This window comes from Carya illinoinensis, chromosome 1 (assembly GCF_018687715.1).
Source record: "Carya illinoinensis cultivar Pawnee chromosome 1, C.illinoinensisPawnee_v1, whole genome shotgun sequence".
Classification (NCBI taxonomy): domain Eukaryota; kingdom Viridiplantae; phylum Streptophyta; class Magnoliopsida; order Fagales; family Juglandaceae; genus Carya; species Carya illinoinensis.
The window spans coordinates 47,452,288-47,479,889 of record NC_056752.1 but is presented as its reverse complement, the minus strand read 5'-3'; the positions used below and the strand labels follow the sequence as shown (position 1 = coordinate 47,479,889).

Below are 27,602 nucleotides of genomic sequence, written 5' to 3'. Positions count from 1 at the left end.
TCGTTAATATGCATGATCAATATGTGCAGTACAGGAAAAAATGATCATTTGTGATTATATGCGATAATAATGAATATATACTATTAAAGCAAACTCATTCATTTTTAAAAAATATTTTCATCCAATTCAAACTTATTTTCTCGTAGTGATAAATATATATATATTGGCTCATTGCAACTCTGATAATTTTTCTTTCATATCCAACAATAAGAAAGATTTTATTTGGCGTATTCTCGTTGGACTATTTGGGTTATCAATAAACAGCATTTTAATTGCTATTATTTGGGTCATAATAGATGTTCATTACTACCTAAAAAAAAAAACAACCATTTTCATTACTCTCACATCAATGCATACTGTAGATATAGGCAGGTAGGGACATGAGCAGAAACTTGGTCCAACAATGGTTGCTGTATAAAATGCACAAACTTCTAGGTAAATGCCCCCACCATATCCTACAAATATTACATTTTTTTCCTTACATCTTTATAATAGGGTAATAAAATCTAAAAGGATTTACATGAAAACTTCTCATGATTTCCTGCACCTGGTGAAAACTTTCTCACACCACCGACCCCTGGATCTCCTTTGTTGGCTTAAGCAATCCAATGTTCACATATACTGACAAATCAAAGCCACCAAGAGCGACTCTACTGTGTGAACTCACTCATGGTAATAGTGGTCTTACATTATCTAGAAATCTCTTTCTCAACTTGCAGGCCAATTTTATGAAGTACATTGGATACTAATTATAAGCATTTTTATAATAGCTCAAACACAATATGGCAATTTGAAATTATCCTCAATTGGGGTCATTATATATAGTAGAAAAGTGGGAGAAATCCCCTATCTTTATGATGTCGACTAGTATCCCTTTCATCCCTCATTTACACATATATGCATTATTTAGAGATTAATTAAATAAAATTTGAATGGAAGTTCAAGAGTTCATCACAACTATGATGAGACTGAGATCATTGTAGCCATTCCCACCTCCGGCATCCTCTCTTTTCTCCCTCGGTGCTATCAATTTTTTACGTCAATGAGAATAATATGAAAATTCCAAGATCCTTGAAAACCAAGTTAGTGGAGTTGTTTACATTCTTCACAACCAAAAACTTAACGAGAGGTTGGAATTTGAATTTCAACCTCACTTTATCATATGCACATTAAATATTTACCAAAAAAGAAAAGTAGAGAATCAAAAAAATTCCACTCACGTTGAACCAAAAGCTACAATCTTGTCTTTATATACTACCCATAATGTCCCCTCAGTAATTATACTCAAAACACTCTTTCCCACTCTATTTCTTTGCCAGTTAGCTATAGTAGAAGCTCTGCACTTTCTTATATACGGCCAGATCAGCTCATGATCTTAGCTTTAGCATCATATAATGTTTATTTTTTAACAAAGCAAACATCAAAGATGAGTGGAGGCCATTGGCAGGGTAATGCAATACTCTGTAATGCTGCTGGGCATGCATCCCTTAAAACTTCCATGTATTTGCTAAGAAAATGTATAGTAGTTAAGATAAGATAATGACTTCAGTTTCCTTTCTTTGCATTAATCTCTCTTATCTTCTCTCTTGGATCAGACTGCTTTATAGAATTTTTGAACTGGTCATTTTACTGAGCAATTTTAGAGATGGTCATCCCACTTGGTCAACCTCAAAAAGTGCAATCTAGTGGATTTGGTAACGTTTGGAAGCATGGAAAATTCAACTTTAAAATTCTCACTTTTGGACTTTCTTCCCCCTTTGATTTTCATTAATATTGAAAAAGTTAAAGAGATATACTTAATAAAAGGTGCAATGTGAGTACCAAAACATGTTTGACAAATTGTGGAGGCCGGGATCAGAGGGGTGTGAACTGTAGCCAAAGCTTTAGTACTAAACTGCTGCAGCAATGATTTCTAGCAACATTGGCACATAGTTAGTGCCAAAAATTTATTTACATTAACATATTAGTTTTTAATATTTTCATATTAAAGATTAGACAACCAACACTAGCTCAATATGTCTTTCAAAAGGGGGCAAATGAAGAGCTGCACACCAAACTATTGAATAACACATATATTATAGGAATTAGCAACAGCATGCTATTAGGAATGTATATAATTCAATCAAAAATATTTCTCAGCAATTGTTTCCCCTTAGCTGTAGCATTGCATTTCAATTACCCGATCCCTGCTAGATGCCATAGCATCAAGTAATGAAAAAAACCCAAATCGGAAAGTAAATGACGGGACAAGAAGGATATACCTGATAGTTAATACAAGCAAGATCAGCAAACACTTGCTTTGTCAGCTCAGCAAGGAACCGGCCTATTCAATAAAAGACAAGAATTCAAAGAAGGGCAGCTCAGTTAAGTAAGGACAATATGTTCCATTATAAAAAATAATCACAGATCAAGAAAGAGAGAATCATCAAAACTTCTTGGATAAACTGAAATTCCCTACAAGACAGAAGATCTAAAATAAAAATAATTTTATATGTCCATTCATTTATACCTTTCTACTGCCAGAATAAAAACAAGAATTACAAGATGAATAAGTTCCGTAACAAAGAAATCAGTGAATTGCTCACTTTGGGGTCCTAAAACTCTTGTTCAGCATATTTATCAATTAAGGTGAAGATGCTTTTAGTTAAACCCACTATCCTTAACAAATCGCACGATCCACCAAATTATACATAGTAACCTTTTACAGTCCAAACTGATTCTCGGAAGCCAATACTCGTTTGGATGGCCTAAATTCAAGCACACTCGGACACACTTCAAAAAGAGAGAAGCAAAAACCATCTGATAAATCAGCCCTGTTTTTATAAGCCAAAGCATAATGAATCCAGTGAAGTGCTTTCAGCAAGGAGGCACAAAAACTAGCAGTTTGCACTCAGAATCTGCCCAGAATAATCGTAAAATAAACCAATAGCTTGGACAGAAACACCCAACTTCGAGCCCATCCCAACCCATCAACAAGTTGCATATACAAACAACTACCAAAAAACAGAACGCATACCCAATACAAAATCCATAAACAACCCATACGAAAACACCCTAGAGGCAAAGATAATGAGGAAGATTCGGAGCTGACGACGAATACATAATAGAGAGAGAGGACCCAAAACAGAACGCATACCCTTAATACAGAAAATATTTCACGGACATGCTTTCAGAGTGACGGTGGCATAAAAATCCATTTCGACAAGCATATTTGTGCACAATTTTAAGAAATCAACGAGTGTGGATGAAGGGGTACACATACCTGTGGTGCATGAAACAGATTCACCCGCTAATCCTAGGTAGAAAATTCTGGCCGATACCTCAGACGCCCAAATTAAATAACTCGGAAACCCAAGATGGAGGCATGGACAGACTTAGGCTTTTGTATACAGCCGAATCGACGGGCGTAGCTAACAGGGAATTAGTAGAATGAATTCATGCGAATATATCTGGCAAAGTCCAAACTCTTGTTCTGTATTACCTGCAGGTAGGCGAAAATGGTGAGGAAAGAAATTTCGGCATGGGTATGGGCGTCGGGGTTGCTGAATCACGAATTAGGAGAGAAGGGGTATATGTTTTTCTACCTTTTCGCGCCTTTGGGTTTGTTGCGACGGAAGAAGCAGTGTTGTAACTAGGCATTTGTAATTGCAGCTGCATAATTCGTCGCTATATGTTCAAAATCGTTGTAACAAAATATTTTTATCACTTCATAGTGCACTGGCGTCAAGACACAACGGCGATAAGAAAATCATCGGCAATAACGGTTTATTGCGGCGATTTATTTTGCAACAAAATAAATAATGCCGCAATAGGCCCTTTTCTTTGTAGTGTGAGAAGAGCATTCCAGGAATGAGAGCACTAGTCGGTCTTTCAAGAGTAGCACTTTAAATGACCGAATGCATATAGGTCACTTACATTAGTTAGTAATAGAGAGAGAGAGGGGAGGGGGGGGGGGGAGAGAGAGAGAGAGAGAGAGAGAGAGAGAGAGAGAGAGAGAGAGAGAGAGAGAGAGAGAGAGAGAGAGAGAGTACGAATTTATAGGAACACACAAATAGGTCAAAAGAAGAACATATAAATAAATGAAAACATCTTCAATAAACAAGATGATCATGGACAGATTTAGTTCATGAGGTTAGGCTAGGAGATGTGGGTGTAATTCTATATATGGTTTGAACACAGGTACTTGATACATGCATGGTTTTTCCAACCCCACACTGGAATCTACTGTGTTTGCTTTAAATTTTAAATAACACAGATGTTTAATTACTTAATTATTCTTTTCATGTCTAAAAATTCCTTGGTAATTAGGTATAGCAGTGGTAATGCTAGCTGCCTCTCTCATGGCATTTCTTTCACATTAATAGTTTTCAATTTGAATGTTGATATTGATAATATATTCATTTTATTGAGCTTGAAATGACTCTACCTGTGGCATTCTTGCAAGTACTACAGTTGTTGCCCCAAGGCTACTGCCTCCCTACCATACAAAACCATCATGCATGCAGTAGATATATATTAGTCTATGGAATATGGATCATAATGATCGTTTGACTTTTAAGTCATGTACTAAGAGTACTGCATGACTAAATATATATTTTCTTTTATTCTTTATTTCGAAGATGGCATGAAGGATGCATGACTAAATCATTTAAAAACTCTCGTGAATACTCATGTATAAGCATATATAGCAGTTAATTAATATATGAGATCAAATGCTATAGCTATAAAAATAAACTCACAAACTGATGTAATTTTATATAATACATTAAATTTACTTTGCAAAAAAAAAATGACTTTATGATTTAACACATTTGATCAAACCACTTCAATTTGTGAGATTAATTTTATGGTATATCTTTATGACTAACGCATTTCTCCTTATTATATATATACACATATATAATTAACTATATTAGTTAAACTTAATATTTGAGTATATGGGATCTATATATGAATTATGAATGGCTGGCATTGAAAGTGAGTTAAAAGCACATAACATGCATGCAAGGTAATTAATTATAACCTGCAGTACCAGATCGATGCCTATTCACAAGTTAATTACTTCATCGTCGGTTTGTTGCTTTAATATTAATTTGAAGTCATGGATAAAACATGATATATAATGGTGTTCATATGCCTGATCTATTTTTAATTGAAGTCTGAGACTCAGTGGCACTATCCATATGCATGTGTGAGGCATGATCAATAATTACCTTGACTTCTATATTAGCAGGCCGACTGTACTGCTTGTCTAATTTCTCTTTTTCTTTGTTGTAACGCTCGACAACAGATGTCATGCTGATAATACTGATGGGTAGCATTATCATCATGATCAATATCAAAGTATATATATAACCTTCTACAGCCAATAACAGATCAGAAAAAATATTCATATTTTTATTTTTTCTGAAACTTAAACTTATTATTATTATTATTTTTAATTCCTAGATAAGGTTGCAAAATGTCACCCAATTGTGCCACACAAAGAGCATGGTGACAATTAATGGGATGTTCCCCAGGCCTCAAGTTTTTGCCAGAGAAGGTGACAGATTGGTAGTTAAGGTGGTGATCAATCATGTTCCAAACAACATCAGCATCCATTGGTACGATACCACATATTTCTAATTACCTAGACTCGATCGAAACTTGCCCGCTATTCAACACTGCTGCATTATTATCATATTTCCATGCATGATCATAATTTTATCGATTTCTAATGTTTTTGGTGAATGTGGCATGGATGAAAATTAAAACAGGCATGGAATCAGACGACTCAGCAGTGGATGGTTTGATGGGCCATCTAGTATACGCTATAATAAAAAATGGTAAACATATTTATGAACAATGCTATTATTTATTCTATTTTATTATTTTTGTCATCCATACACTAGAAGAAAACAGAGTTAAACATCCCTAAAGTTTTTATCACTATTACTCACGAAAGTAAGTGGGAGAGGATAATTAAAACAATAACTCTGGACCTCTAGAAGAAATGATTAATTAAAGATGTGAGATCTTCTTACAGAAACCAAATACAAGATTATTTGACGGTCAAACGCAAGAGTATTAATTTCTAGTATCAAGTCTTCGGGAAGAGGCTATCCTAGTCCTCCTTAGCGTTGCCGCGTTCATGGTTTTATAAAGTGACAATAGAAGAAAATATGAAATAAGAAATGATCAAAGTTTCTACAATTTGAGGGATTTCAATACTACATATTTTATCAAGCAATTAAACATCGAGGTACCCATATATATGGAAATGCAATGCAATATCAAGAACTGCAAGATTGAACTTTAAATCCAACGAGATACAGAGTACTTACCTTCAGGGAAAAAGTTGAGAACTGCTATGAAAATATTGCAGATATTTACCATAAACTGTATGGGCTTCCCACCAGCCACCGACAAAGTTGAAGAGAATCAGTTAATTCGGTGGATGAGGCGAGGAATCGAAGGGGGATTAGCCGAAGGTTCAATCCATTGTATTCGTGGCACTAGGAGTCAAATCTGCACATGCGGAGGCACAACCGGAGGCACAACCAGTGAGATGGTTCTGGGTCAATTGCAAAAATCGTATAGAGATCGAAGGGAAGATGGAGATAAAGGGGGATTTTGTGTGGGTGCTGTGATTTCGTCAAAAAGGGAAAGTTCTAATTTTTTTGTGTTTTGGCTTTCGAGGGCATGAATCAGAAATTATGTTGGTGCGGTATGGCGCCGAGTTGGATATCTGCCGTTAGAACACAAATTACCATCTATATTTAACGACGTAAAAAGATGATTTTAATTACGACGTGTAGTTTCGACGTAGTAGGAAAAAAACTCGCTGCAAAACCCATCATATAACTTGTAAAATAATAAGAGCAGAAGTTGCTGTTAAATGACTCCAGCGAATACAAAGTCGCTGCAATAACGCCTTTGTTGCAGCGATTTCTATTGCGGCGATAATAATATCACCGCAATAGTTATGTTTTCTTGTAGTGACTCTCTCTCTCTCTCTCTCTCTCTCTCTCTCTCTCTCTCTCTCTCTCTATATATATATATATTATGCTTTAATTTTAGATAATTAGATAATTAGCATATATAATGGCTACCGATCATGTACGCACGTTTGCTTACAACTTAATCCAATCCAATTAGTGATTTATATATGTCCGTTTAGACCACTAATTAACCGGACATGATGCATGCATTATATGCTCACGATATATATTATGTACGTGTGTGTATATATATATCTACCCAAGGGCGCTAAGGCAATGAGGCATGTACTTAATTCTTGGTACGTACGTGCATCCCTTACGACAATGAGGCCAGAGATCAGAGAGTTTTTATTAAGTTCTGACGTTTGGGGGGAAAAAAAAAAACCAAGTACTTCTTTTTTGTAGAACATGTACGTACAGTTCATAACAGAAAATATTTGAATTTTGAAGATCGTGAATGGTGGCGATCGTTGAATAATTTTATGATGTGCGTGAATGTCAACGCACGTCACATGCATGGCTGTAGCTAACAGATCCGCAAATTAATTAATTAATTAATATTGCATAAAACAGGGAAACCCTGAAACAAAGCCCAAAACAGTGTGAATTATGGCAGCTTGTTTAATTTGCTTTGGTACTACTGATCATCTCGATCAATTATATATTGAACGATGCGAGACATAATATAATTAATTTATAAGACAAAAAATATGTATTCTTTATAAAAGGCCACATATCCTTGTCTGTTCATTGGGCAAGCCCAGCTAGCTAGCTAGCCATGCAGTACAACAGCCAGGAGTTTTGCGTTCATTGTAAATGTGTGTCGAGGAAGTACTCATGCATGCAGGTTTGTCATTTGGTTGCTCATCATGAACATGCATGCATGTGATCGATCAAGCCATGCCAGCCAATATTAATTAATGCAGATCGAAGCGCCTCATGATGAGTTACAAAAAAAAAAACAAGATAAAAATAAAAATCATTCTCTTATCATTACCTTGTCGAAGAGGCTGCGGGCACCGTGCATGCATGCATATATAGATCATCAATATCGTACTTGAAATAATAACAAATATGGTTAATAGTTTAACGCAATATATAATATGATCTCTTGATGAACGTCATCGTTGATCAAGGCAGGCAGGGTTCTCTCCACAATATGATCATCGATGATCACATGACTTATATAACATCCTCTCGCATATATGGGATTGATCAAGCATGTAGATTAATGTGTTAGGAAAAAGTACTAATGGCTAATTAATTAATTAGTAATCATGATCATTAGCATACTAATTATTATTATTATTTTTTTCGTTTTATTTCAATCTAAGTAATTTAGTGGTTGACGAAAATACTCTACTCTGCATAATTGAGCGTGCATTCGCAGCCAGCGTGCCACTAATATTATATATCCCGGCATTATTGATCATCCATATATATTTATGGAATATTTATAAGTCATATATATATATATATACGTACATGCATTAAAATATTTTTCAAACTTTGCAAGTTAATGATCTAATGCATGCACTATGGCTGGAAAAAAGGCTATTAATATATATATACTTGAAGCCATATATGCCTTAAAATAACCTGATGATGATCTTGTTCACACAGAACGTCCTAGCTAGCTATCTTAATTTTAGAATACTTTTTTTTTTCCATAATCATCTTTAATTATGTTGATTACTTCTTGCTCAATTACTATATATTAATAATATTAAAGAAAAAAAAATTTACCAATCTATACATGTACGGGACGTTTCTTTTTCCTCCATGAAGTGGCAATAATTGCCACATATGCAAGCTTCATGCGTTATAAACACTACAACAAAAATCATTTTTTGGGACGAAATTACTTTGAGACGAATTGGAAATCGTCCCAAAAAGTGAGATTTTGAAACGAAATTTGAATTTCGTTCCAAAATAACGACGGAATGCCAGACCGTTCGAACGCGTTTGAACGCTATTCTTAGGGACGAAATTTTTTGTCCCAAATAAGTTAATCGTTCGACCGTTAATGATTAACCATTCGAACGTTCAATTGTTACCGTTTGAACGTAATATTGGCGCGATAGGCAAAATTATTTTGGAGGGAAATTGACAAACCGTTCGAACGGTAAATTATAAACGTTCGAATGATGCATATTCACCGTTCAAACGTTATTTGAAGCGTTCGAACGTGGTACCGTTCGAACGGTTAGTTAATACCGTTCGAACGTATTAACTGAAAATTAATACCCTTCCCTAATTAATTCAAATTCATGATAATAAATGTTATTTAAATGCAATATTCGGTATTAATTATATTAAATATAATAATTAATTCAATTATAATATATTTTAACTGTTAAATATATTAAATGCAATATATTTAATGCGCTTATATATTATTAAACACTATATATTATATTTATAATTTTTTATATATATAGTATATATTATATTATATTTAATTAAAATATATTATACTATTGAATATTATATAGTATATAGTATATAGTATAAGTTATATTATATAGTATAATTAATATAATATAGACTACTATATACATGAAACTATGTTCATGTATTTATATAACATATATATTATATGTGATATTAACTAATATATATATATATAATAGTATATGTATTACATGATTTGTTTAATATATTTTTCATATTATATTGCAGTTATAGGCTAATTAGATGACACTCTCTATTCTAGCACTATAAATGACACTATATATACTCAATTTTAGTTTTTGTATCATTATAATACACTCTAATTGCTAGTAGTATAGATGACACTATATATAATAGTAGATATCCTATTATTAAATAATATTATAATAATAATATAATATAATAAACACTATATATATATGCATGTGATACATATAACCCTATGCTATGATACCATATATATGTTATATATAATAGGTTAATATATGTACTTGACTATAATACTAGATGTAATATGATATTTTATACTATATATGTTACTAAACTATATAATATATGTTTGATTATATATTATATAGTTATATTACTCTATCTCTAAACTATAGTATATTTACAAGTTATTATATTTAAAGGTATAGTGTAAAAAAAATACAATAAGCAACATTTTAATTTGACGTTTGAACGGTTTAAAATAACCGTTCAAACGTATAAGAAAACGTTCGAACGTGAAAATTAAAGGGGGAAAATTTTCCCGCTAATCTATTTGACGTTCGAACGTTCATTAAATAACCGTTCGAACGTCAATGTTCTACATTTACACGACAGAACCTCACAATCTCGCACTCGTTCCAGTTGACTTCCAATCTCTCCCACGCTCATTTTCTTCCAACCAACGCCATTATTCTTCAATCCAACCCTCAAATATTACTAACTTCTATCAATCTCTTATATTTTCGGATTAAGAGGTTGTTTTTACCATTTGGTGAAGAGTATTTAAGTTTTGGGCATTGAGCACGGGTGGATTTTCCGGTTTATCTCTCCAAATCAGGTATTCTCCTTAAATATATTCTCATTTTAGATTTTATATAAGTGTTTTCGTTTGCTATAATGAGTTCGTCATATAGTTTGCTGTCTTTTGATGTAATTTGGACTGTAAATGTTGAGGTTTTCGGAGGTTGAAGACGACTGTAATCTGGAATTAATCCGTTCGAACGGTACTCGTGTACCGTTCGAACGTATATCCTTAGATCGAACGGTGACTAGCACCGTTTGAACGTTATGTTGGTCAGTATTAAAATAATTAATACTTTAAATGCAGGAATTGAATTAAAAATTAATTATTTATAATCTATATTTAATAATACTTAAATACTTAAAAGATTAAAGTAATCAAATGAGAATGAATTCAATTACAAATCATCTAAAATTTAATAATACTTAAATATTTAATAGTTGAATTATTCAACTATAGGTTAATACAAATAGTTTTGTTTTAATAACACAAAAATACTTAATCTTTGAATTAATAAAATGAATTTTAAATAAAATACAAATAATCTAGATTTAATAATACTTAAATACTTAAAAGTTAAAAGTAATCAAATGAATTTGAATTAAAATATAAATTCCGAATTATAATTAATAAAATGAATGTTAATTACAATACAAATAGTTATAATTATTAACTAGAATGTTAATTACAATACAAATAGTTATAATTATTAACTAAAATGTTAATTAAAATACAAATAGTTATAATTAATAAAATATTTTGAAAGATATAAAACAACTATCTAATTATTTAATAATATAAATACTTAATTAACATATCTTGCATTGTTTGTTTGATACATGTTCTATTGAAGAATTGGTTGCAAAACAACAAGAGTTAGAGGCTCAATTGGCGAGACAAGGAGACATGGAAATGCGCCTCAAACAACATGAAGAAGAACAAGCAGAGTTCAGGAGAGATATGCAACTCCAAATGCAACAGTACAGGCCTCCAACCAACTGATGGTTTTTTACGTCTAGCTTATGACATTATCTAATTATGTATGAACAATGCTAATATCATGGTTATTTATTTCTTCACACTTATTATAAAACTTTTGTGAGTAATTAAACAGTTCTTAATTTATGTTTTTCAAATATTATGGATGTCTATTTAATTTTTTTTTTTATAATTATTGATTTTAATAAAAATAATATCCGTTCGAACGACCGTGTCACGTTCGAACATTAATGGGTAGGGCGTTCAAACGATAATGTACCGTTCAAACATTAATGACCAAACCGTTCGAACGATACATTATGCTCAAAAAAATGTTCAAACGCAGGTCATTACCATAGCGTTCGAACGTTGATCATCACCGTTCGAACTTTGATCATCACCGTTCGAACGTTTATCAGCACCGTTCGATCTGTTCCTTTAACGTTCGAACGTAATTCTATTGATCGTTTGAACGTATCTTGATAACCGTTCAAAAGATACATTAACGTTCGAACGGTAACTGAGAAGCATTCGAACGCCATTCTGGAACGAATTTTAACCGTGACAAAAAAAGTCATCGTTCGAACGGTATCGAACGGTCAATTTCAAAATCGTTCCAAAAGATATATTTTGGGACGAAATTGTGATTTTCGTCCCAATATATCTTCTGGGACAGTGATGTTGGGACGACCTTGGGACGAAATTTTTTCGTCCCAAAAAATCTTTCGGAACGAAATCTATATATTTTGGGACGAAAATTTTCATCCCAAAAAATGTTTTTTGTTGTAGTGAAACTTATATATCCCGTCATCAATGGCAAAGAGATAGATCGAGATAGGGGGCATTTTGAGGAGCATTTCACGACTCTGCATGTCATGCCTAATTACATGGTATTATGTCTATCTTAATATTGCAAGAGTGATTATATATAAGTTCACATATATATATATATATATATATGGCTATATATGAAATTTATAAGGCTATGATCATAAAGAATGTGTTATTCACTGCGTACAAGATGACGTACTTTTGACCATTCAGTGACTATATATATATATATTTCTCCGGTTCACATGCCTGCCCCTTATAATTCTCTGATTGCTTAACATTCTATCAACTCCACAAATGGAGTTATATATGCCACCTGGAAGCCAAAAAAGTCCCCCTATAAAATCTGCCCGCAAGTCACGCAAGAAAGCATGCATGACCAGAAAATTAAGGGCGCGGCTATATATATTCAATAAGATATATATATATATATCCATTTATATTAATTTTTCTACTTGGAATTATATATATATAATTATATTATCTATGTACTAGTCTTGCATCACAATACATGCATATGGGAGGCCCCCTGGTCGTATCCATGGTGCTAGACTGCCATCAAATTATAATTAACACTAAAAAATGAAAAAAATAATGTTATTTGACCATATGAAACTTAATCACCACTTAGATGATCTTTTTGATGTGGTATCATATTGTGTATTGTCACGTATATTATTAAACAACTAAAAGCAAAACAAAAATATTAAAAAGATAAAAGAAACCTAGAGTTTTTCGTTTGGTTACATAGATGAGATGATATGAGATGAGATGAGATGTTTTAAATATTTGAAAAAATTGTAATAATGAGTTGAGATGAAATGAGATAAGATATTTTAGATTTTGGTAACCAATCGGGCCCATTTTTTAATATATATATATATTTTTTATGTATTTATTTGTTTCTAATAAACTACAGTAACTACTGTCTAAACGGCAAGTTTTATATTACCCAATAACAGTACTGATGATCTATAACTTATTATAAAAGATGGGGTTGTACGTTACGTACGTACGTACTGCTACAACTTAATTAATTATATTGGACATCATGATGAGTTCATCAGGTATTAGAAAATATTGGACGTACCGTTAAAGTATTAAACCAAAACCGCATGCATATATAACGATATTGGAAACTAATTAAGTGATGATGATGATGAGGGCTGCAAATTAATTAAGATCATCATCTGGTTAATTTATTTTCTTGGGGGCCCCGAATTTGGGGCATTAGAAAGGGGGCCGCCCATTTCTTCTCCGTGATCTTCTCCTCCACATGTCACGTTCATACCCACGTTGCTGCAAAATGTTGCTTTCTCATCTAAAACTAGTAATACTACTACCCTTTTGAGTTCTTCCGATTACAATATTAATGGAATTTGTTCTAATTAATTCCTATATATATATAGAAAATTCTATACATCCTATTATTATCTTATTTGAATCTCACTAAGTTGTAATATATAACATATTTATCATTATTCAATAATCATTTATTATATACTTTTTTATCATTAAATGATGATAAATACGTCAAATCATATAGTGGAATGCGAGTGGGAAAGTAGTATGATGTATATAGCATTACTTCAAAAAAAATATTTTCTGTACTTTTCATTCTCTTTTTTTTTTTTTTTTTTTTTTGTTGTTGTTGCAATTTTAACATTCTATTCGCTCATGAATATCAATAAATTATGTAAATAATTAAAATACCATGAATAGTCACATAAGATCAAGTACGGGACAAAACAAGAGAAAAAAGTAATAGAAATGGTAATATATAATAGTTATTCAACCTCATCGCCATCATATATATTGATAGTACTAGAGGTTTTTCAGGGAATGAAATTAACAAAAAAACAGCTCAACGAAAACACGGAAGAGAACCAAAAAAGAACATGGATATGGGGATAATTTGGAGAGTGATAAGAAATGGAGGATCGGAGGTGTTGATCATCGTGTGCTTAAAGCAAAGAGAGGTGCAGAACACAGCACCCGAAAACAAGAATTGAGAAGGGTGCATGGCTTGGGGGATGTTTTTTGGTAGCTATGTCACGTTGACGGTCACGGCTTTCTTTCCCTTATTGCCTAATTTGATGCAACAAACCTTTCGAATTCTCACATCTCAAGCAACCAGCTCCACGTTACACGTACGTACGTACGTACGTGCAATCAGTTATTAATCCGATCCATCTCTTTGAGCTCCATCGGGGCATGAGAATTCACTAAAAAGCTGCCTAGCTAGCTAGCCTTATATCCAGTACGTACATTTGTCTGTCTGTTTTCTTCATCCTAGCTACCTCCCTCGATCGCCAGAAATTGAGTCTTCCCCAAACCAATCTCACTTTTAAGAACATTAACCCATACGCTAAAAAGAACATGACATGCATGCATGATGCAGCCAATTGTGAAGACTTTCGCTTCCGTTTTGTTTGATGATTAATTTGCTTCAAACGGCAGTACTAGATCCTTGCACAATTCAAAGAATAGAGTAAAACAACATAAACTAGAGTTGAAACATGGGGGCTATGTGGCACAAAATATACCAATCATAGACAATATGTATAAATAAAGCCATATTTTGGAATAAAGGTTTGTCCATTTTTTACTCGTTGGATGCCCTCCGGCCCCTGTTAAACAATTGCAGCATTCAAAGTCCATAAATGCAAGCTATGCTCCCTCGTAATCATGGGTCTTTTGGAAAAGAAGGGATTACAAAAAAGTTTTAACGTAAACAATTTATATTTTCCCAAAGTTCGGCGCAGCTTTGCGTGTACCGCTTTGATGATCGATGTTGTACATGAAAAATAACATGCATTTCAAATCCTATAAATACATCTCAAACCGTTCAACTCCCCCATCACCACATCCCTCAACTCCTAATTCAACTCCCTAAACCACTCTCTTTCTCTCTCTCTCTCTCGCTCTCTTTCTTTCTAGCTCTCTCACACAGACAGACACAAACAATCAAACGCCTGGCCATATTTTTCTTTTTATATATATATCCAAACCGAAATGGCAAACCACAGAATTAGCTGCCCTCTTGTTCTTGCACTTCTCTCAGTCTTCTTCTACTCCTCGGTGGTCTTGTCCGCTACTCCCGTGACGTACAATGTGGTCAGTTTGGGAGCCAAAGCAAACGGCAAGACAGACTCAACCAAGGCTTTCGTTACTGCATGGACAAGAGCTTGTGCCTCGGCAAATCCAGCCACCATCTACGTGCCGGCCGGGAGATTCTATCTGCGCAGCGTGATTTTCAACGGGCCATGTAGGAACAATGCCATCAGGGTCCGCATCGAAGGCACGCTCGTGGCACCATCCGACTATAGGGTCCTCGGAAATGGTGCTAACTGGATATTGTTCAGCCACGTTGACGGAGTTACAGTATCTGGTGGAATTCTTGATGCCAAAGGCACAAGTTTGTGGGCTTGCAAATCCTCAGGCAAGAGTTGCCCCAGCGGAGCAACGGTATGTTTGAAGTACAATTTTGCCTCTTTTTTTCTTGTTTTGTAATATCAGTCAATTAATTCCTTGGCGTGCTTTAGAACTAACACAGGAATGCCAAAAGCTAAGCATGTGCTTATGCATTAACTTAAAGGGATATAAGCAGTCCACAAAACCTGAGCCACATTCCCCTAGCTTATCTTTGGTTTTCGTAATTATTTAATAATTGCAATTTCCTTTTTTGCGTGTGTGCAAACAGACGCTGCAATTTTTCAACTCGAACAACATCGTGGTCAGCGCATTAACCTCCCTAAACAGCCAGATGTTCCACATCGTCGTCAATGGCTGCCAAAACGTGAAAATACAAGCAGTCAAGGTCATCGCCTCCGGCGACAGTCCAAACACCGACGGCATTCACGTACAATCTTCTTCGGGCGTCACGATCCTCAAAACCAAGATCCGGACTGGTGATGATTGCATCTCAATTGGCCCCGGTACCACTAACTTGTGGATTGAGAACGTTGCATGTGGACCAGGCCATGGAATCAGGTGATTAATTAAAATAATAATAATATTCATTCTTCACCAAATTTAATTAATATATCGCATTCACGTTAATGTATAGATAATGAAATCATGCATTATTAATGTACGTACACTCATTCACATGATGATTAAATGGTATATTATATGATCACATGATGCTAAATTGGGCATTATGGCTTTGGTTGTTTTAATTGGTTCAGCATTGGGAGTCTAGGAAAGGACTTGAAAGAGGACGGTGTGCAGAATGTGACAGTTAAAACAGTTATTTTTACCGGTACTCAGAACGGGGTGAGGATTAAGTCCTGGGCAAGGCCAAGCAACGGATTTGCTAGGAACATTCTTTTCCAACATATTGTTATGGTGAATGTCCAGAATCCCGTCCTGATCGATCAAAATTACTGTCCCGACAACAAAGATTGCCCCGGTCAGGTACGATATATATATATATATAATATCAAATTATGCAGCTAGCTTGCTGTTTGCTCTTGAAAAATACCAGATTAATATGGTTCAATGTTTGACATTTTGGGTTTTGTTTGATAATTTTTCTTAAATGCAGGTTTCTGGCGTAAAAATTAGAGATGTAACATACCAAGACATACATGGAACATCGGCCACAGCAGTTGCTGTGAAATTTGATTGCAGTTCCAAGAACCCATGCTCAAGAATAAGATTGGAAAATGTAAAGCTAACTTACAAGAATAAAGTTGCCGAAGCTTCATGCGTTCATGCTGCTGGAACATCATCTGGTTTAGTCCAGCCCTCGGGCTGCTTGTAGTGGGCCGGGGGAAAGATACAAACCCATATGTTAGAATATATTTTGTATAGCTAGAAATTGAATTGATATATGTTTTTGTCCGTTACCTTGCATGATTTCTGGGACGAACAAAATTATAATCTGTAGTAGTACGTTTGTTGCTTCAGCCTGCGGCGTTGTTGGCCCATTGGGCTTTCTTGGAGCCTGGCCTTGCAACCATCATGTTATATGGTATAGTCCGAAAAGTTCAAACCCCCTTTCTCGAGGCGTTTGTAGTTTGTACGATGAATTGTTGTAACTTGTAAGAGATGGTGTACGTGATTATCTTACATCGATTGGTTGAAGATCTGTGAGATTTTGAAAGTTGGATTATTTAGAGAATGAAATTATAGTTAACATTGAGTGCTCAATTATCTTATAAAAAAAACAAAAACAACAATTTATGACATATTCACCTTATTTAAAAAGTGAAAGTACCATATTCGAACATTAGTATTAGTGGCCTCAAAAAACTTTAACTAAAATTTTACTAGAAAATTTATTTTTACAAATTTTAGCTAGCTACTTTTCACAATACCAAATAATAAACTCAACAAATCTATCAATATTTTATTAAAATATTGATTTTGATATTTTTATTTATTTTAATTATAATTATAATTTAAATATTTATTTATTATTTAAAAATTATACATTAATTTTCTAACTTTTTTCATTTTTTTCCAAATCAATGTCTTTTTTAAATCACAAAAATTTTCAAACTTTTTCCAAATCTCAATTTACACAACATATTCAAATCTAAAGTATTAGAATTAGCCGGCACGTGGGAGCCTCAGCTCCTCCCTCCTTCCCTTCTCTTTTTTCTTTCTTTCTTGCTTTCTCCAAGCTCTCTACTTGGGTTGTTTTTTTGTGTTTGTGTGGGTCAATAACGCGATGGTGGCTGTGGTTATGAAGGCTTGAAAGCCTATCACCATGCACGGATCCAAGCTTTCACCAAAAAAAAAAAAAAAAAATGCTACTGGGCGTGGGTTCTTGCATGATGAAGGTGGAGGATCTTGGTTGGCTGTCTCACCAAACAAAAATGCGCTGTGGGGTGTGGAGGTCTTACACGATGGGGGTGGAGGGGCTAGGTTTCGCAAGCTGACTTCGAGTCTGTCACCAAAATATAACACGCGAATGGGCGTGGTGATCCAGCTCGATGGTGGAGGGCCTCAGAGTGAGTTGGCCATGGGTGGTGGCGTTCTCAGATGTATGTTTTGGAAGGCTCAAACTGGACGGAATGCATGGGTGGATGGCCCTGTGTTGGCCATGAAATGCTCTGTCTTTGGCCAAGGAAAATAGAGGAATGCATACTGATATGCATGGGTAATGCTCTGTTTCTGTTTCTGGGATGGGCTGGACAACATAAAGACAGCTGGCGATCGGGGTCTAGGTGATGCATGATTCATGAATCCTTGTGAGCCCTGGATGTTGCACCTTGAAGCATCATCGTTATTAGGGGTGGGCAGCCGGGCCCCGCCCTCGCTGCCCCGTCCTACCCCCATGTGGCGGGGCGGATTACCTCGTTCAGCAACACGGGGGCGGGTTCCCCCATCTCGTATATGGGGTCGTGGGCGGGGGCGGTATGTGGTGGTCCCCCGCCCTGAAAATATATATATATATAATTATATAATATAATATATATAACCCTTAGGTGACCAAAACGGCGTTGTTTTGGTACCTGAGTTTCTTTTTATTTATTTATTTTTATTTAAGAAAGTAAACCCAAAATGGTGCGTTTTGGGTTTACTTTTAACTTAAAACTAACCCCCCCCCCCCCCCCCCCCCGATTAGATCCAGCTGGCACAGACCCCCCCAAAAAACAGCCCCCCAACGGCGTAAACCCCCCCTCCCCCCTGGCGTCAAACGGATTTGGCCGGCCACCACCCAGTGTGCCATGGCGTCGCCGTTTGCCCCTTTGCCACTGCAGCTACCTCCTTGAATCTCGCCAGCGGTAAGTCTGTCTCTCCCTTTTTTTTTTCTTTTTTTTTTTTTTTAAATTTAAATTTTTGTGGAATTAAGTGGAGGATGAAATTAATGGAGATGGAGGATATGATTGTAAATTGTGTGCTGTAGAGGATTGAATGTGCATGTGTGTGATGAGTGATCAAATTAAATGTGTGAATTGGATCCGATTGAATGTGTTTTGATTTTGTATAAATTTCTTTTTATAAAATCATTTTGGTTTGATTTTTAGAGTAGGATTTTACTATAAATTTAATTTAATTATTGAGTTCATTTTGTTATTTGAGGGTTGTCCAATCTTTTTTGCCCTATCAATTACATTTTTAGGATAAAAATTATTGTAAATTTTAATTATTCATGTCTGCGTGTATGAAGTTGCGAAAGGTATTTTACAAACTTCAAACATAAGTGATTATGAATTTATATATATATATATTCCTCACGCCGGTTGTTTGTATATTTAAATTAATTAATTCTTGGTATTATTTGTTTATTACATATAAAAATAGTGGAGAGGTGGGAGTGAGGAAGATATATATATTTATATGTATGTATGTATACTTTATTTTTTCCAGCTAGTATTGCACAAAAAGATTTGGAAGACAACAAAGAAGGACGTGGAAAGTGAAAGCAACCTACTCCAACTACGTTTCTTTTATTAAGTAATTTGGATTTCTTTGCTTGTTCTTCTTTTTGTAGATTTGATTCCACAATCTGTTTCGGATTTATTCAACAAAATCCAAATTCAATACGTTTATTAAATTACTGTTCTTCATTACAAAGTAAGGTCGGTTATTTAATGTTTCTATCTTTAGGCCCAAGAGTTATTGTCTGTAAGAAATGTAAATCCTCATATTTACATATATTTTATAGTAGTACTCGGTACTTTCATATATAATATTTCCATTTAAGAATTAACATAAGTCATGTTGACATGCCTATCTCATATAATTTTTCAGTTTCTTATGTGTTATTAAATTTTTTTTATTATTCATTTTGTTTCTTTACTTGTTAAATTTATAGATGTTTTTCCGTTTTGAAGTCTTATTTGTTTTTTTATGTTTTTATATTTTTTTTTGTTTATTTACAGCTTTTCCTTTTACTTTTTTTTTTTATAATATTTTTACTATTTAGTTTAGTTTTATGATTTTTATAATCTAAAAATTTTAAAGCTTATTGCATTTATTCAATCATTTATATTTTTTTTCTATTTTTCTATTAAAATATTCCCATCCGAGATGAGTATATGAGTTCCTTGGCTAAAATTAAAAATTTTACTTTTGACAAAAGGACTCTACTTTTTGCTGGCTATTACGGGAGAAAAATTTAAACATTTAAACAATATATCAAATAATATTGATTCTTTGGTTGGATGTTAATACTTTTTATGTTTGCTATAATTTCAGATTTATTGTTTGCTTGAGTTAATGGAAATGTCGACAGATTCTAGTGCGAGCTCTTCTATTGAGGGTACCCCTGCCTTTACCGGGTCTACCCCTACCCCTACCTCTACCCCTTGCATCGCCCCCAAGCTTAACAAAAACCCTGCTTCCATAGTTTGGTCTCACTTCACCAAACTAGAGGGTGGTGATCCTAATAACCCTCAAATCAAATGTAACCATTGCGGTAAAATTTATGGATGCCACTATAGGAGATATGACACCTCGCAATTAAAGGTGCACTTAGAAGAGCAATGTAAAAAAAAATTCAATTCTAAAATCTTTGTAAGAGAAGAGTCAATTTAGGCTAAAAATTAGACTTGAAAAAATGAAGGATGATAGTAGTGAATGTATTGAGTTGAAGGGGTACACGAAGTGGGATCCTGAGGAGTGTAGGATACACCTAGCCCATATGGTCATCATGGATGAGCTACCTTTTCAAATTGTGGATGAGGAAGGGTTCCAAGCATTTTGTCACTACATAGAACTAAGGTTTCAACTTCCTTCTCATCACACAGTGGCAAAGGATGTAAAAAAATATTATCGATATGAAAAAGAGAAGTTGAGAGGTTTCTTGGCGGGTCAGTTTGTTTGCCTCACCATTGATTGTTAGACATCTGTCCAAAATTTTAATTATATGTCTTTGATTTGTCATTTTGTTATGACAATTGGACATTGCATAAGAAAATTCTCAAATTATCGATCACAAGGGTGAGACGATTGGGAGGGCCTTGGAGGCCGCTATAAAAGAGTGGGGGTTGACACGCGTTGTGACATGCACAGTTGATAATGCATTGTCTAACGATACCGCATTGAGATATCTTAAGACCTTTCTTAGAGAGGCAAATAAGACAATCTTGGGTGGTGAGTATTTGCATGTGAGGTGTGCGGCACATATTCTTAATCTTATTATCAGTGACGATATGAAAAATCTTCATGACTCTATTGCTCAGGTCAGGACTGCTGTGAGATGGGTGAGATCTTCTCCTGCGAGATTGAAGAAATTCAACGTTGCTGCGTGGTCTGCAGACATAACATCAAAGAATGGGTTTTGTATTGATTTGACTACGCGATGGAACTCAACATTTTTTATGTTGGATGCAGCCAAGAATATAAGTTGGCATTTGCCTTATTGGGTGAGGAAGACATCCAATATGTAAAATATTTTGAAGATCAAGCGGGATTGGAGAAGCCTATTATTGAGAATTGAGATGTTGTATCTATTTTTGTATATTTTCTAAGGCTTTTATACGAGATTACCACGATTTTATCTAGTTATTTGTATCTTACATCCTATCATTTTTGTCAACAAATATGTAAGGTAAAAGAAGAATTAGATGAGATTATTACGAGCGGTCACATTAGGTTGCAGGAGATGGCATTGTTGATAAGGGCGAAGTACGACAAGTATTGGGGGGAGATTTTGATAGGGCTAATATGTTGTTATATGTAGCTGTTGCCATTGACCCTCGGTTTAAGGTGGCTGGCATGATATATGGATTGGGTATTGCCTACGGGCAAGTATGGGTGGGGCATATTGCATCAAGGGTTAGGGAAACCCTTGATAGATTATTTGACGAGTTTACCATCTTGCAAGGTGGTAATATTACTGCACTCACTCCTATCCCCCCCCCCCCCCCCCACCAATTCCAGATGTCAGGGCTGAGAAAAAACATAGAATGGACTTAGGTGATAAGATGGAAGGGAACCCATTAACGAGGAGTACTACAGAGGCTAAGTCAGAGATAGACAGATACTTTGGTCTAGATCTCGAACTATATGTATGAGACTTTGATATCTTAGCTTGGTGGAAGGTACATGCCCTCAAGTATCCCGTCCTTGCACAAATAGTCCGTAGTATTTTGGCAATCTCTATAAACATCGTAGCCTCAGAGTCGGCTTTTAGCACCAAAGAGCACGTATTAGATCCATTCTAGAGCTTATTAGATCCTGTCACTGTTGAGGCTTTGATTTGCACCTCAAATTGGATCATAGAGAGTCCAATTAATGTTCTAGATATTATTGATTATGATCATGTCAACACCGAGAAGGAGGGTGGTGATGCACTTAGATCTGGTAATATTACCTAAATTCAATTATCTTATTTTTATTTATTTATTTAAAATTAATTAGTGTTAATTTCAAATTTAATTGTTTTAGTGATACCTTGGATAGCGTCTACAGCTATCTCTGCTGCAGTATGACTTCTTTTATATTAGACTTTAGACCCACCATTGCTCATGGTTTGCACAATTAATCCCTTAATTTTTAAGTTAAAACTTTATATTCATAATTCTAATTTATTTTATTTTTAACTTATTATTATTGTAGGATTTATGATCTTGAATTTGTCTGCCCATATCTCAACACAATGGAATGTCTTAGTGAACTCACTGTCATCCAAAATTGATCAAACTTCCTAATGTTATGATTTTGTTAATTTATAATTAGTTGTAATGTTAATCATTAACGGTAAAATTTGTAGTATTTATTATTTTTATGTCTTTGTAATTTTATAATTGTTTATTAGTTGACACGATTTTGTAATTTCTATCATTATACTTTTGTAATAGCTTAGTGCATGCCTTAGTTACTTAGCAATTAATAAGCTAATAGTATTAGATTGACCGTTGAAATTTTTGAATTTGAAATTTAGTAATTAATATTTGTATTCCTCATTTTTTTTTCAATTTTTTTAATATATAAATATAGTTGTAGTTAAATTTTTAGTCTGAAAACAGGCCTAGATTGTGTTTATAGGTCATTTTGAGCCCAAAAAACTAATCTCAATGGGCCAAGGGCCCAGTTACAAAGCCGGGGGGCGGATGGGGGCAGGTCCACCCCCGCACCCCGATTACTGGACGAGGTACCCCGCCCCCTGCCCCCACATGGACGAGGGCGGGGATAAAAAACTTCCCCCCACATGGGCGGGGGTGGGTAGCACCCCTAGTCGTTATGACGGTTTCTGCAACTTTGGTGCGGCACAAGGGGCAATCTGTTTTTTAAGATTTTGGAGCTCACAGGGTAGACCTTTCTTATGGGCTTGGAGCGAAAGGTGGTGGTGATCAGTGCTAGCATGAGTTGTGGGAGAGAACAGCCCCTGTGGCTGAGCGTTGGGCTTTGAGAGAGTGCCAAACGGAGAGGGAGTAGATGTGAGTGGGCATGTGCTAAACACAGAAGAACGTGGGTGTTGTGTCAGGCACTGACGGTCAGAATGGGAGTGGGCAGACGGCGTGGGTGGGCTATAGTGTTTATTTTATTGTTTTTCGCTAGGATTTTGGCAGTGTTGTTTTATTTTATTTTGCTATATCAGTTAGGTTTAATTAAAATAAATTGAAATAGGTAAGTCTCTCTCCTCTTTGGAATAGGAGGGTTGTGAGTCCCTCCCTGCTTTTGGACAAGGAGCGTTGTGAGTCCCTATCTTTCTTTGGATTGTAAGGGTTGGGATGAGTTTTTTCTCGCAACGAGTTGAGATAGACACTTCTATTTTACAGAGTCTCGTATCTCAGAATGGTCTTGTCACTATAGAGTTTTGAAGTTTAGACATTATCCGGCATAATAAAAATTGTGTGCATGGGAGCTTATAATCGATGAATAGTTGGCTTATAATTGAGATTTTTTATTCATACTTATTAATTACAGTTGTAACTTTTGAATGAATTAATTGAAATCTATTTCAAAGAAAAAAAAAAATTAGCCGGCACGCAAGCTACCTCCCAAGCTTGCAACTTTTATACGGTATTAGAATTAGCATTTTCTTCTTGTACTGCACTGAGACTAAAATAATGGGAAAATGAATTATTTTAACTTGCTGCACAAGAACAGATTTCTACAAATTATCTAAGCATACGTAGATGTTGTCCGAGCCATGGACGCACACGATTCATCTGTACTCAGTCCACAAACTTCCAGAACCTAAGCCACGACTTGGTATATATCGAAACCGATTGAAACATATATGCAGGCAAAAACAGATAGACAGAACCCAATTTTCTTAAAAAAAAAAAGATAGACAGAACCCAGAAAGCTCTGAGAGAGAGAGAGAGACTTAAAATGGTGAATGGTGGTGGTGGTGATGGTGAGGAAGTGAGGAACAAGCAGGTGGTATTGAGGGACTACGTATCTGGTGTTCCCAAGGAATCGGACATGTGTGTGAGAACTGTAACCATGAATCTGAAGGTTCCGGAGGGCTCCAATGGGATATTGGTGAAGAACCTTTACCTATCCTGTGACCCCTACATGCTTACCAAGATGAAGAAAGTTGAGGGTCCTAATCTTTCTGGTTCCTTTACCCCTGGCTCCGTAAGTACTCCTCTCTCTTCTCTCTCGCTTTTTTCTTTCTTTTTTTCTTTTTCCTTCTTAAATATGACAGGCCTGATTCGATCGAGAGAATTTGAGAAAATCTTCTTTCGATACTAGTTCGGTCAGTTTCTTACTACTTATCAGGGTGTTTCCAGTAGATAATATGCTATTCAGTCTTGTAGTACAAAGCTTGCAATTACGGATTTTATTTAGTTTTTTGCCTTGATGATAAAGTGCAGCCATTAACTGGGTTTGGGGTAGCCAAAGTATTGGATTCCATGCAACCAGATTTCAGGAAAGGTGACTTGGTTTGGGGTACAACCAGATGGGAAGAGTACAGTCTCATTACTGAAACGCAAGGCCTCTTCAAAATCGAGCAAACCGATGTGCCCCTTTCCTACTATACCGGGATTCTTGGTAAGTTGTGATACGCTTATTGAGTCAATCGGGTGCATAATGACAATGAATGCTGCAGATGTGTGTTTATGCTTTGCATACACAAATACTCGACATGAATTGTTGTAGATTTTTCTGCAATTTGTCGACTCCCCTCTTATCAGTCAGTACTTGTCATGATCTGATAGAAGTGTAAAGTAATTTCAAGGTAATATTATGCCTAAGTACATGTAGAGGATAGTAAAATACTTAGTTTGCAGAAATCAATCAATGTTGCATATGTCTAGAGGAATCAGGATAACCGAGCTAGCTCTCGTCCAATGACCCCCACTTTAGGTGGTACCAAAACATAGGTTGATGACCCTTTTATTTTGAACAGGATAAGATTGAATCGAAACTTCGATGAATGTTCATTCCACTTGATGCTGACTAATAAAGTGGAAGAACACATACTGCCCGTATCAAAGAATCCGAGAAAATTCAGCTATGGCAATTCTTCAGTATGCGTCAATATAGCAGGTGCCAATAATCAGAACAAACACGACTCCCTAATATAATTGTGTGGGCGTTTGGGTTTTCTTGTAGGTATGACTGGTTTGACTGCTTTTGCCGGTTTTCACGAAGTTTGTTCTCCCAAGAAAGGAGAATATGTCTTCATTTCTGCAGCATCTGGTGCAGTGGGTCAGCTGGTTGGGCAATTTGCAAAGTTGATGGATTGCTATGTTGTAGGAAGTGCTGGAAGTAAAGAAAAGGTGAGTTATATCTATTTGGCAGCTTGCCTAGCTCTTGCTTTAACCCCAATCCGTCCTTCATTAAATGGCTTCTTTCTTCAATTCTTTTCATAAAACAACTCAATTTTACATACTATGGCCGTGTTTAAGGATACTAAACCTCATCTTTCCCTGTCTCATGATTTGGTTTCTTTAAAAATTCAGAGCCGACAAGAGGACTCTGAATATAAGAATTTCGTCCATTTAAAACAACATTTTCTTTTGCATGAATCTTTCTTCTTCATACTCGATCTGATTTCTTTCTTTCTTTTTTTAAGATTCTAGAATTCCTAGCAGTGAATGATAAATTTTAATTTTCTCTTTCCATGGAATGGCCGTATTGTTTATGGACCTCAATGCTTAACTAATTTTGTTCACGAGAACTTTGGATGGGAAACATGCGGCATATCAAAGTCCTGGGAATTGGTTTGGGAAGAATATAGTAATATTGGTAGAGTTCTTGGCTCTGCATTGTCTTCCTTTCTCCTCCTCTAGACCCCTCTGTTTTAGAAGAAACTGGTCAGGCAAAGTTCAATCTTTTTATTCTCTTTGGATGCTTTGAAATCAATTGTGCAGGTTGATTTACTGAAGAATAAGTTAGGGTTTGATGAGGCTTTCAATTATAAGGAAGAAAATGACTTGGATGCTGCTTTAAAAAGGTCAGTATACAACATTTTATCAATCATGTTTGGAAGTCATATGGGGATAAAGTTATTTCATTAATCGTGCTTCCATGAAAATGTACCTCCGATGGAGACCATGCATAACATGCTTTGAAAAAATTCTCTCCCCTGGATTCATTTCCGGGGGTATAAATGCGACGAGAACATATTCGTCGAAAGTCCTAGCAACAAAAGATGATCAAGATGATGACGGAAATTCTTGAGATTGTCTTATAAATATTATTTTCTTGGATTATATTAATACTAGTAATCAGGGTAACTTGCGATAATGATTGCACCGGCCTGAGAGCTGTTTGCATCTAATGCTATCTCGATGATCACTTCCTAGAGGCTTTACTATTTCTGAGTCATGATGATCATCAGGTACTTCCCAGAAGGCATTGACATCTACTTTGAGAATGTTGGGGGCAAAATGCTTGATGCCGTGCTACTTAACATGAGAGCCCATGGCAGGATTGCTGTGTGCGGAATGATCTCACAATACCATCTTGATCAACCTGAAGGTGTTCATAACTTGATATATGTTATCCCTAAAAGGATCCGAATGCAAGGACTTGTTGTCTTCGATTACTTCAATATCTATCCTAAGTTCTTGGAGCAAGTGCTGCTTGACATCAGAGAAGGGAAGATTGTCTACGTGGAAGACATAGTTGAAGGGCTTGAGAATGGCCCTACGGCTCTGGTCGGATTTTCCAGTGGCCGTAATGTCGGAAAACAAGTTGTTGCTGTTGCTCGCGAGTGATCGATTGATATCGATGTAATCTTCTGTTTGTATATCTTTTTACTACTGTTGTGTTGGGGTTTATGTCGAATGCTTTGTGAAATAAGGAAGCCTAGCTAGTACGCGTCTATCTGAGGCTAGGGTCGGACGTTTTATGGCTTGTTGTTTTTCACAACAGACTGTTGGTCTTGTGGCCATGTATGCATTGCTGTCCCTGTGCATGTGGCTTTTGTGTTTGCCCTTGTAAATGACAAAAAAATAAAGACAATGGTTTGCCCTTTGTTA

At 35.4% G+C, this 27,602-nt stretch overlaps 3 protein-coding genes across 9 annotated transcripts in view; 2 read left to right on the top strand and 1 right to left on the bottom strand.

Annotated features, from left to right (window-relative positions):
• LOC122278640 overlaps window positions 1–6,664 on the bottom strand; it is a 20,358-nt gene extending 13,694 nt beyond the window's left edge. For 5 of the 7 annotated variants that reach the window (XM_043088829.1, XM_043088824.1, XM_043088827.1 and 2 more), the window contains exons 1-4: window positions 6,324–6,664; window positions 3,585–3,651; window positions 3,263–3,481; window positions 2,262–2,323 (exon numbers count right to left, since the gene is read on the bottom strand). The gene's annotated coding sequence lies outside the window, so the exon portion shown is untranslated. Of the gene's footprint in view, window positions 1–2,261; window positions 2,324–3,262; window positions 3,482–3,584; window positions 3,652–4,426; window positions 4,478–6,323 lie in introns of all 7 variants that reach the window. The other 2 variants (XM_043088837.1, XM_043088846.1) reach the window with 2 other exon arrangements.
• Window positions 3,960–27,602, top strand: LOC122278669 (2-alkenal reductase (NADP(+)-dependent)-like). The gene is made up of 6 exons (XM_043088855.1): window positions 3,960–3,971; window positions 24,477–24,747; window positions 24,987–25,164; window positions 25,729–25,895; window positions 26,490–26,572; window positions 26,960–27,602. The coding sequence occupies exons 2-6, from the start codon at window positions 24,499–24,501 to the stop codon at window positions 27,336–27,338; spliced, it is 1,056 nt and encodes a 351-aa protein (XP_042944789.1). The 5' UTR covers window positions 3,960–3,971; window positions 24,477–24,498; the 3' UTR covers window positions 27,339–27,602.
• Window positions 15,125–17,365, top strand: LOC122278661 (polygalacturonase-like). Its single transcript, XM_043088848.1, has 4 exons — window positions 15,125–15,723; window positions 15,959–16,248; window positions 16,446–16,674; window positions 16,805–17,365. The coding sequence occupies exons 1-4, from the start codon at window positions 15,271–15,273 to the stop codon at window positions 17,021–17,023; spliced, it is 1,191 nt and encodes a 396-aa protein (XP_042944782.1). The 5' UTR covers window positions 15,125–15,270; the 3' UTR covers window positions 17,024–17,365.

Coding starts and splice junctions, on each gene's coding strand:
- LOC122278661 (XM_043088848.1), top strand. CDS start 15,271: ATGGCAAACCACAGAATTAGCTGCCCTCTTGTTCTTGCACTTCTCTCA. Junction 15,724..15,958: donor GTTGCCCCAGCGGAGCAACG/GTATGTTTGAAG, acceptor GTGTGCAAACAG/ACGCTGCAATTTTTCAACTC. Junction 16,675..16,804: donor ACAAAGATTGCCCCGGTCAG/GTACGATATATA, acceptor TCTTAAATGCAG/GTTTCTGGCGTAAAAATTAG.
- LOC122278669 (XM_043088855.1), top strand. CDS start 24,499: ATGGTGAATGGTGGTGGTGGTGATGGTGAGGAAGTGAGGAACAAGCAG. Junction 25,165..25,728: donor CTACTATACCGGGATTCTTG/GTAAGTTGTGAT, acceptor GTTTTCTTGTAG/GTATGACTGGTTTGACTGCT. Junction 25,896..26,489: donor GTGCTGGAAGTAAAGAAAAG/GTGAGTTATATC, acceptor TCAATTGTGCAG/GTTGATTTACTGAAGAATAA.